The sequence below is a fragment of the Pinus tabuliformis genome, chromosome X (assembly GCF_031772625.1).
Source record: "Pinus tabuliformis cultivar Carrire ecotype Pingquan chromosome X, CPIR1, whole genome shotgun sequence".
Taxonomy (NCBI): Eukaryota; Viridiplantae; Streptophyta; class Pinopsida; order Pinales; family Pinaceae; genus Pinus; species Pinus tabuliformis.
In genome coordinates this window covers 1,617,734,067-1,617,745,795 of record NC_142308.1, presented here as the reverse complement: position 1 = coordinate 1,617,745,795, position 11,729 = coordinate 1,617,734,067, and the positions used below count along the sequence as shown (strand labels likewise).

Genomic DNA, 11,729 nt, shown 5'->3' with positions numbered 1-11,729 from the left:
ATCGAAAACTATTCCCAATGATTGATTCCTAAAGGATATAAAATATTATCGCGCTGTGCCATTCAAACAACAAATGCTTAGTTTGTACAGATAATCGATGAGGTGTGATAGATGACGTGTGATGCATCCACTTTGCCCTGTGAGGATAGGCCATAGTTGGTGTAATTAACTAATGACGGGGATACTTTGTTGACTCAAGTCTTAGCTACGTGTGTTGTCAAAAAGCTACTGACCCGGATCTGATGTTCTGGTGAAAGATAGACCCATATATCTTAATGAAGATATGGATACTTACTGGTCTCCAGTTTTAGTTAAGGATCAGCATTCACATATCGTCTGCAGATCATCTTCACCTAACAGTAGATGCCGGAGATTGTCTGGCTGGTAATACACAAAGATCTACTAACCATTTCTCCATGACATTTAATTTTTTAAAACTTACTTACAAACGAACAGGTGAAGTCCTTCACATATAAATCTCAGACTCCATTGCCAAATGAAGATTTCACAACTGCATTTGGTTTTTCTTTCCCACTGTAACCCCATTTTCGAACCCTAACGCCATTGATTTTGTCATTTACTCATAATCTGTTTGGTGTTATCTAGACATCTGTCCTTTGAACCCATCACATAAATCTCTTATTGTTATCCAAACATTTGTCCTCCGGATCTATCACATAAACCTTTTAGATCGCCAATGAAGTTGTTTAGCTTTATATCTTGTTTACAACCTGAGTCTGTACTTAGTAACAGATCAATAGATGCAGCAGCCAGGACGGACGGTTCAATAAATATTAATTATGGCCCTTCAGATTCATTTGCACCCTTGGATTTGGATATTGTCTGTGAGAAGCTGGCAAATAACTATAGTCTGCCCGTTGTTGAAGAAAACAATGATGACTTGTTGCAGCTAGAAAAGCGAGGAGGTGCTGCTACTTTTATCAATCGAATTCTGAGCAGGGAAGAAGCTAGAGGGTATAGCTCGCGCATTTACTACAGAGCTCCGGCTATGGGGAGAATCCCTTTCAATTGGGAAGCCGAACCAGGAAAACCCAAGAAGGAATTGGTTGATGATAAGAGCATTATTCCGCCCTTGAGTCCACCACCGATTCTTCGGCCCAAAAGCGAAGGCAATTCTTCGTACCTTCTTCCCGGCGGAAGGGCTAGGGTTGGGTTACTGCACAAGATTCATAACTATTTCCGGCCACCAAAGGACTTCTGCGAGAGAACCTGATGATCGGTAGCTGCAGAGACAGAAAACAGTAGTGTTGTTATAATGAGTATGTAAAATAAAATCTCATTCTTCTGTATTTTACGCTATTTTACTCATCTGTTGCAGATCCCTTGAATGGTGATGACCATTTCTTGAATGGTGATGCCCATTTCCTGGGAAGGGGAACCATGTATGGAGATCACTATTAGAATTAGCATAAGCCCAAATGCTTTAGGGCATTAGAATTAGCATATAACCTAGTTTTTCATAAACCTATAGTTACAGTGGCATTAATAAGCGAATGTAATCAAACCAGAACAAAAGATACCGTAATTTGTTGAGGCTCCCTAACATGGGCAGAGACTCGTAAGTTGTTTTGGACTTGGTTTTTGTTTGACTGGTAAATGGGTGGGACTTTACTTCCACTACTGCAGGCGTGTGACCTCAGTAGATCGCTAGGACTTTACTTTCAGCATGAGACCTTAGTCAATGTGTGGGACCTTATCTGGAATATGGTGATTATTTATAGACACATATTGTGTTGTTAATAATATAGATATTTAAAAAAATCATGATTTTTTAAAGATAATAAAATTATATATATTTTTAATGCTTATTCAAGTATTTTTAATGTTTATAAAATTATACTCTTTAGAATTTTCTTTTACGCAATAGCTTTTTAACTATAATTTGTAGATTCTAAAGTTATTAAATTCTCTTTTTCACTTTCATGAAATTGAGTATATCAGAAAAAAAAAAAACCGAATTTACTTATCAAGTTAAATGATGCATTTCTTTTTGAATTTTATTTATCAAGTTAAAAAATGTATACCTCTTTTTAGTTAGAAATGTGATTTTACTTTTTAGAAATAGAATAAATAAAATGTTAAATTTGTTAAAGAGTATATTTTGATTAGAGTTAAGAAAGATCTTAAATAAGAGTATGTCTTGATCTCACTATCAATTTATGAAAATTAGGGTGATAATATTATGAAATGTCATTATTCCTTCTTTTTTTGTTGTTGTTGTCTTCAAAGTATAGTCATTACTATTATAACCTCTAGAGATACCAATGCAATCTCCCTTGACACATAGGGCCAATCAAGGGTTTGAACCCTTGAAGTTGCAAGTAACATCAATTAGTCTATTAGAATTCCAACTTTGGATAAACCATCAACGTCCATATTTATCTCCCTATACACATGTTGATGAGAAAGATAGTTGAAAAACACTCTCAAACATTTGACCTTTTGTAAAGAACTTAGATACACTCCGTGACATCTTTCATCTTTTACCCACTTGATGACAACCTATAAATTATCAAACACTTGTAATTGAGCATTAATTCCTTTTCCTTTTGCTAGCATCAATCCTAGTTTTAGTGCCATCAATTCTACATAATTATTTGACCCCTACTCCAATCATTCCTTAAACCTAATCGAATGAACATCTGCAAAGAATATGATCATTCCACTTCCACATAAAACAAAATATCCTTTTGATACATCATCAAAAAAAATCCCATGGAAAGCTCTCATCAATTTTTGCTTGAGACACTACCCTTATTAGGTTTTCTTCGTTATCCTTTGGGAAATGATTGAATAAGTTGGGCTATTGACTACAAATTCTATTGGAGGAATATATTTTTCTTCAAAAATTGAGAGGTTCTTTGCCAACCATATCACCTAGGCTACAAATGTTATAATATCCTTAATAACCTTTGTTCATGGATTCCCTAACTAATTCTTCAAACCTACTTCAACAGAATCACCTAACCGAATATTTTTAACTATTAGTACCTCCACTTCTTTCCACACCTATTTTGAGTAGTCACAATGCATGATCAAATGAGCGTTTGTCCCCTCCTTGAGTTTGCAAAAAATACATCTACCAGCCCCCTCCCAATTCCTCTTATGTCATATGTCACAAGTTAATATTTGTTTTTCTTTCTTTTTTTCAGGAATAAACACTACATAAATAGCTTTTCTTTAAAACAACATTTCAACTTCCAAAGATACTGTCACCATCACATGCATTCCCTTCTTCCTTCTTATACACTTAGAAACATATATCGTAATGGAGAGAAAGACTAGGCTAGCTCGTGCAAATGTTCTTTGATTCAAACATGACTTCTTTTCTAAACATGATAAATGTCCATTCCATAATTCAGCTTCATGACCTATGAACCCAACCTATCTTCTACAAGTAATCCTTGCCTCCATATTGAAGTTGTAAATGGATCTATAATGTGTGAAATGATGCAAAAACCTTTATGCTTTTGTGATTGAATCATTTTTTGCAACAATAGGTGGCCTCTTCCACTCCCAGTCCATGCATCCTCCCCAATCCAAACCGAGTTACCTTCACCCACCTTCCAAGACAGGGCCCTCCCAATCAAAAGAAAGAACTTCACAATCTCCTTCCACATCACTGAAATGACATTCTTATATTTTTTTCAACCCTCCTTATCTAATCTTCAACTAAGCCTAAATAAATATGTTTTTGAGTCACCACTTGACACCACATCCCTTCAATTAGAATAGGACTCCAAACACTCTTAGCTACCAAAATTTTTGAAAAAAGGAAAATGTTCCTAAGGTCCAATCCTCCCAACAACTTTCATATAACTATTTTTTCCCATTTTACCTATATAATCAACTTGTTTTTTCTCTGTCGATCTTCCCCACAAAAGCTTAAAACTTGTCCTTCTCATATTTTCAAAAATCCCTTTTGGGGGATCCATGAGATATAGATCCAATAGATAAGAATTTTCTAGACAATGGATTTAACTAGAACAAGCCATCCTCCTTGTGATAGCCACTCATAACTCCAACATACTAGCCATTTTTCTATTTTATCTACAAGACATTTCTAGCCTTGTTTCAAATAGTTATTTGGTTCTATATAGAACACTAAATATTTCAACACATCTTCCAAAGCCACCCTCAACTAAGGAAAAAGAGATAGGAAAAACATGTTCCTCCTCCACCAAACTTGAAAAGGAAATTGATGATTTACCTAAGTTAATCACTATCCCTGTTGCACCATAATACAAATCTAGAATGTCGTGTAGCTTAGTTCTCTCTCATCTACTACCATTTCAAAATAATAATATATCATATAAAATTAAAATATATGAAAGATATAAATTCAATCCATATAAACTCGTTTGAATTCCCCTAATTTCTTTGCCTCTAGTAATAATCTACTAAGCCTCCCCAACCACTAGAATAGATAAGAGAGGTGGAAAGGAACATCCTTGCATAAGACCTCTTCATGCTTTGGAAAAACATGAAGCAACACAATTGATGAGAAATGCGAAAGAGGTTATTGTTACAAAACTCATCACAAAGGTAATAAAATGTACCTCAAATCCTAGATATTTCATCAATAACCTTAGGTAAATCCAGCTAACTCTATCATAGGACTTTGATAGATCTACTTTTATCACTTCCCCCTATAAATGCCTTAATCTAATGGTATGAATCCCCTCTTAAGTAACACCAATAGCTTCATGAATTTGTTGACCAACTACAAAAAAGAAATACTTCCCCAAAATTATCTTGGACAAATGTATTTACACCTTATTTTCAATTACCTTTACCACTATCTTTATAGATACATTTACATAAATATGTTGGACAAAAATCCTCAAAGGAGGATGGATTATATAATTTTGGAATAAGAGAAAAAAGGTCATATTGAAAGCTACTAACATTTTCTAGACAACGTTGTATCCTCCACCATATGAAGAAAATCACTTCCAAAAGCTATAGGAATCGCCCCCAAACAATTCCTCAATGCAGTTGTATGTATGCAGAATTTTAATCTTGTGAAGGCTACTTAGAGTGGATTTTAATTCTTATAGAGAGAACTCCTCCATTGATGTCATAGTATTCTCTTCTAAGACAAAAATATGGAGCATCTACGTAAATTTGATAAGCTATGCAGTTGAAACCCTCTCCTCAACCTTGAATAGATTCTGAAAATGTTCCACAACTATAGTCACTAACTACTCAAATTTGCTCAACTCCCCCTCTTCGACCTACCCTCCTATATAGCTTTAAAATCTTCCAAATACTATTAATATTTTTTCTTCCCTTGCACATTGATTAAAATGAATTTTCATCACCTTTCTCCAACCAAAGAACCCTACTTTCTAACCTCCAATCAATAACCCTTTCCTCTAGTAACTTGCTCCTAATTTGTTTTAATTCATAATTTTTGTTTTGTTTTGTTTTTTCTTTTCAAATAAGAATCCCACTTCATATGATTCATATCTTCTATCGATATATTCCTCCACCCATATTAAATTATTTTAATATATCTTTATTTTTGTATGAACCCAACCAATGATTGCCTATTTAATTAATTTCAAATTTCATTCAAAGTGCAAAGACGCATATGAGACCACTATATCATCATATGGTCTCCAAATTACATTAGCCATATTCATAAACTCCTCCTTGTTAATCCATTCTATGTTAAAATTAAATGTGATTTGAGGCCTATTGCCTACATATATCACCTATAAATAATAAGAAAATGATCGAATTCACATTTACAGTTGGCTCCCTGTGGAAGCCTAAGAGAGTCATCGATCATCCCATCAAATAGTGATAACTAATCCAATAATTTTTTCACTCTATACTCTCCCATCCACTTATTTATCTAGGCTGGATTTAGCATAAATGACTCTATACCAATCAACCCAGTTTCAACTAATTTATGAATGAAATAGTCTGTTGGACTATCTAGCTAACTCTTAGACATTATGCCTCTAGATTTCCTAAGGAGAAACTAAAATGTCCTCACAAATAAGAGCATTAAAATCCATAAATAATTTCCTCTAAATAGTATCCCATAAGGCCACTCTATTTGTACAAGGCCCATAGATGTTCAAGAATATAAAATCCTTTCCAATCTCCTTGGAAAAGAGTATAGCCCCTACTCCTAAGTTAGCATGTTGTTGAGCCGATTTAATCACTGTAAATATGACTGAATCGCAACCATTAATTGTCAACCCAGGGTAGGTCTATTTATTTCAAAGGAGTATGCATTGTTTGTGCTCATACACTTCAGCCAAGAGTAAAATTAGATGATAAAACATTGTCATTGAATCTAATTGCAGAAAGTAACACTCATGCAGAAATAAAAAACATTCTATAGAGACGAAACCACACTTCATGTTACCAAAGGAAAGGCGTGCCACACACCACACAAATAACTAAGTCGACTAACTGAATATTATGTTCAACCCAATTCTGTGTGACAACATATCATAAATATGGAAACATAAATAAACCCATTCTGCAATTTACACGAGAACAAGAACAATTTCACACTTATAGAAAGGAACAATATTTGATCTACCACTACGCTACTACTGTTACTGCAATCCCTGCTAAAGAGGAGGGCCCTTCCTCCCTAGCAAGGTGTAGGGATGGATTACAAATTAATCAAACTTGAACACCACGGTTGTGAAAGCACCAACAAAACTACTCTTTGTATTAAGAAATGATTACAAATTACAGGAGAAAAATAACGATACTTGTCTATTTGTTACGTGGAACCCAGTTCCCTTTATAAGATTGACATGTCCAAAAATAAGAAATAGATCAGTCATGAGAATCTCGCGATTCTCATGCTGACCAATAGAGAGAGAATAGAAATCGTTACAAGAAGTTATAAATACAAGGCTTATTGTTGTTACATCATTCTTCAAAATCACATTTGTCTTGATTCCCTAGCTGCCTATGGATAATACAATCTTCACGACAATTGTCCTGTGGAATAGTACCCACATCCCTTAGACGGTTGCAAAGTAGTCAATGTCCTGCGGTGTAACAACAATGCTTAACGTGTAACAACAACGCCTAAGGTATAACAACAACACTTAAGGTGTAACAACAACGCCTAAGGTGTAACAACAATTGGAGTGTAACAATCGTGTTTGAGGTGTAACAACAAGTACTCAAAATCAGTTTTTCATCCTTTGGCTATGGTCTTGGAAGCATCACTTGAAAGAAACAGAACCATAGAGCCTTTTGTCCACAATTGCCTTGGTTAGCCATAAAAAAGGATATCACCTCATTCATATCTAACAAAAATGGAAAAATAATATGTTATGACAAAAATGATTTATTACAACCAAGAAAAAGGTAATTGTGATGTAATGTCCACGGGTTGAAAGGTGAAATGGTCAAGGATAGGGGGAAAAGGTATCTAAAATATGCACAAATCCTGCACCCAACATCTACCCCAAGCTGAAGCAATTGCATGTCCTCATGCAAAATACCTCAGATCCGGCTGTTATGCTTCATATGCAATTCTGTCAAATTATAAGCATTAGCAGTAACCTCCTCAGAAACCATGTAACCTTGACTAGCTGTCAGCTAATGTGGCCAATATTCATCCTCGTAATCAAAATTTTTACTGAGGTTGGTATTCCTCCATTGGTACCAAATTAGAGGATATTTGAATCCGAGTCCTATCCAAAAGGCGCCTAATAAGTCTACAATCTGGGCATATCCTGGGACTCGTGAAACATCAACCATAAAATTTTGAAAACAAAACGGGTCGCTCTCCTATAATCATGCACTACTAACCTATGTGTGCTTGTGGCACCCTGTTAGTGCATGACCCTTCATCTGCACAAAAAGGTTGAGGAAGATCTTCACAATCCTCCTCCTGTAGATAGTTTCCCACTCCTTGACATCGAGAACACTAAAAAATTTCCTAAAGGGCAGTCTTAGTTCTGCAGCCATACCTAGTTCAGCCCGAAGCATTAGTGTTGTCTTTTATTGATTTGCATCCAACGACTTCATAGCCATATTCCAATCTATTTTATTTTTCATGAAAGAAATAGAAATTTTGAAAAGCTGAAAGAAACAATGGTGGGGGTCCAAGTGGACTTGGCGGGTGGCCACCAATATCCATCAGGATCAGTAGGCTTCTCTCTTATTTCAATGTGTGACAGATGGTCTAGCCTGCATTCAACCTTCCTGACTTCAAAATCACCTCAAAATCATACTCCTGAAACAACAACAGCCATCTGCATATTCCCCCCCACAACACAGGCTTATTGACTAGGTATTTCAATGGAGAATGGTTTGTGTACATCTTGAAATGTCTACCTAGCAGGTATTGTCTGAACTTCTGGAGTGCATACACCATAGCCAAGCCTTCACGCCCTATTGTCGAACAATTCTTTTCAGCCTTAGACAACTTCCTTCTCACAAATGCTATAGGGTGATCCAGTTCTCCCTCACCAGCCTATGTCAGCACTACTCCTAGTGCAATATATGAAGCACCTACATGCACCTGGAACTCCTTCTTCCAGTCCAGGAAGACTAGGATCAACACGGCGACCATTTTCTCCTTCAGTACATCTAGGCTGCACTAACATTCTTTGTCCCAATAGAATGTAGCGTCCTTCTTCAGTAGCTTTTCCATAGGTGTGGTAATCTGAGTATAGCTTTTGATGAACTTCCGATAATATCTAGTATGGCCCAGCGTAGCGCGCAACTATTTAATATTCCTTAGGGCTTCCAAGTTAATTATTAATGTAATCTTAGTAGGGTCCACCATAAGTCCTTGCCCGCATACCACATGACTGAGCAAGATCCCAAAGGGACACAAAACAAGCATTTCTTTAGGTTTAGTGCAATTTGATACCTTCGGCATGCATCCAACATTAAGCGCATATTGTTTACATGGTGCTTGACTAGCGCAAACACTGTCTAGTAATCGAAATAGACTTCCAAGAACTTGTGAATGAACTCTTTGAACGCCGCGATGACCACACATGAGAAGATCACCACCGCATTCTTAAGTCTGAAAGGCATCACTGTATACTAGAAACAACCCCATTCTATCGTGAAGGTGGTCTTACTTTTGTCTTCTGGCCTGATCTTTATCTAATGGTATCAAGAGAACCCATCAGTGAATGAATAGGCCTCCTTCCTGCCAACATTATCTAGTGCTTCATGTGTGAATGGATTTGGAAAAGGATCATGAACGCAAGCATCATTGAGCTTCCTGAGATCTACGAAAATCCTTCTTTCATCCTTCTACTTCTTTTCCTAGACGAACATTTGACTCACCCAGTCAGATTCCTCCACTGGTTCAATGATACCTGTTGTAAGCATCTTATCCAACTCCAAGTGGTTATTTTCCTTGTATTTGGGATTAAGGTGATATGCCCTCTGCTTAACAAGCTTCACGTCCGGTTTCAAAGTTATTTTCATCACTCCCAAATCTCCTATGATGCCTTTTAAGTTTGAAAATTTTGTGGGAAATAAATCCTGATATTCACGAAGCAACTCAACGACTTTATTGACTATAGCATCATCACATTAATCCCCAATATTCACAAACTCCAGTTCCGCTTCTGTACCAATGTTTACTTGCTTAGTTTTCAGTGGCATGGTGATGTCGGGGTTCTCTATCTATGGTCTCTCTACTTCACTATGGCCTTATGCTTCAGGGATGTTAATATTCCTTGGATTCTCATCCTCTCTTTTAGTAGTCATATTATAGAATTCCAGCACATGGTGCAGCTGGGTGCTCCAATCCAGTTGAATCAATTCCAAGGGATCCTACGAAATTTTAAAGATTGTTGCCTTAACCTCCTGCATCACTTCATCAATACTTTTGAATCTGTTTTCAAAGATAAACATCCTCACGAACACCTCTCTTAAGATATCCCATTCTGTGGTGTCATTGCTGAGCTCCATTTCCAAATGATAGTTCATAGGGATGATGTCCAAAGTGTGATAGAAAATATGCACACACTCTGGCTGCGGCTCCGTTCCATAAACCTTAGTGCACTTTGCCAAATGATCGCGCGGATCATTTCTCCCATCATACTTCTCAGTCAACCACACCTTGGGGCAACCAAATCGCATCCTCATCATCCTCCTATCATCGTTCCATTCTTCAAAACTGCCTTTATGCGTACCCCACCACCGGGCAGGCGTAGCGCGCATCGCCAAATCCAGCTTTTGGAAGCAATGCTTCTCGAGCACTTCCCTTTCAAATGAATACATAAATTTATCTACATCACTTAGACCATCATAATAAGGAAAACGTCTTACCTCAAATGATATACATCGCAGTGATTTAGTCATCATATTACAGCGCAACGTAGATACTTCGTGCAACCTATTTTGCGAGTGCTCCAATTCTTTGTCACATCGGCTCTCAGATTAACCTAATCTTGGTATCACACTATTATCTTATAGGTCTGGTCCAAATCATTGTCTTTTTCCTCATGGTTGTGGACCAGTTCAATATAACATGGCCCTTTTGCAGGGTCCAACGGTACTACCACGCGGAGTGTTTTTCTTCCAAATGACATTGTCCACTTCTTTAAATTTATGACCCCATTCATGTCGATAGCGAAATCAATTCTAAGGAGTGTGGGATATGGATTGCTGTCATCAACAATCTCTATTACTTTAAAGTCAGCCAACACTCTCACACCTTCTATAGCTAAGGTTACCCCATGAAATTTCCTCATAAGGATAATCTTCCATTGATTTTCCATTCTTAATTGAATCAAAGACCGCTGTATCGCAGGCCTCAACTTCGATGCTGAGCAGACTGCGGTGATACACTTAACGGGTCCCCTGTGACCCTCCAACACTTGCCAACATGAGTGACGAAAACTTATGGATCCAGTAGAGGGGGCCTCCCTCACCCACACTCTAATTGTTGTGTCTGCAGATCCACTGCATACGAATTTTCTGAGAGTCGTCACGCACAGAACGGACCGTTCCTGTCCACACAGGGCATCCTCGTAACACATATGTAGAGAACCTTTACCAATTCTCCAATAATTTATCTCGCCTTTAGATGTCCCACAGTACAAAATGGACTCGTCTGGACATAGCGCAACGCAACTCACAGCCGAATTGTCATTGTCAACATGCCCCAGAGAATGACAGCTGAGTGTGGTGATATGCTGGTGATGTGACCGCCTGGTCGATACAGGTAAAGAAGTAGTGGGGGTCCTTTTCCAGACCTTGATGGTGCCATCGGCCGATCCGGTGAAGAGGATTCCGTTTCTTGCTGTGGTAACGGCGTTCACTGCATCGTCGTGAGCATTGATGGATTCCAAGCATCTCAAGTCCAATAATCTCCACACTTTGACGGTCTTATCCCACGACCCCGAATACAAGATACCCTCTTCATCTTCACCTCCACGTTCTTCTGCGCACAATGCGAGAGAGGTGACCGCATCAAAATGCTCCATCCATGGCCTTATTCGACTATGCAGCCGTTTCATATTAGTTTGGACAAAATTATGATGAAAGCTATTCACCCACTTTCGTATATGATCTTTGGCGGTGGGCAATGTGTTGAGTAACTTAAAACCGGGTTGCTTTGTCCAAACCCTCACCTTGCTGTCATGGTGAAAGGTGTACACCCTATTATCCACAACAACTAGGAGAGCCTTCACAGGTCCACGGCCGGTGAGTTGGGCAACAGGAACAAGGCAATTAGGGCCTTT

The 11,729-nt window shown here is 37.7% G+C and overlaps 1 protein-coding gene across 1 annotated transcript; it reads left to right on the top strand.

Annotated features, from left to right (window-relative positions):
* The first annotated feature begins 392 nt into the window (after positions 1-392).
* On the top strand, positions 393-1,766 carry LOC149146236 (uncharacterized). Its single transcript, XM_089449028.1, has one exon. The coding sequence runs from the start codon at positions 698-700 to the stop codon at positions 1,232-1,234; it is 537 nt and encodes a 178-aa protein (XP_089305154.1). The 5' UTR covers positions 393-697; the 3' UTR covers positions 1,235-1,766.
* The last annotated feature ends 9,963 nt before the right edge of the window (positions 1,767-11,729 follow it).

Coding starts and splice junctions, on each gene's coding strand:
- LOC149146236 (XM_089449028.1), top strand. CDS start 698: ATGAAGTTGTTTAGCTTTATATCTTGTTTACAACCTGAGTCTGTACTT.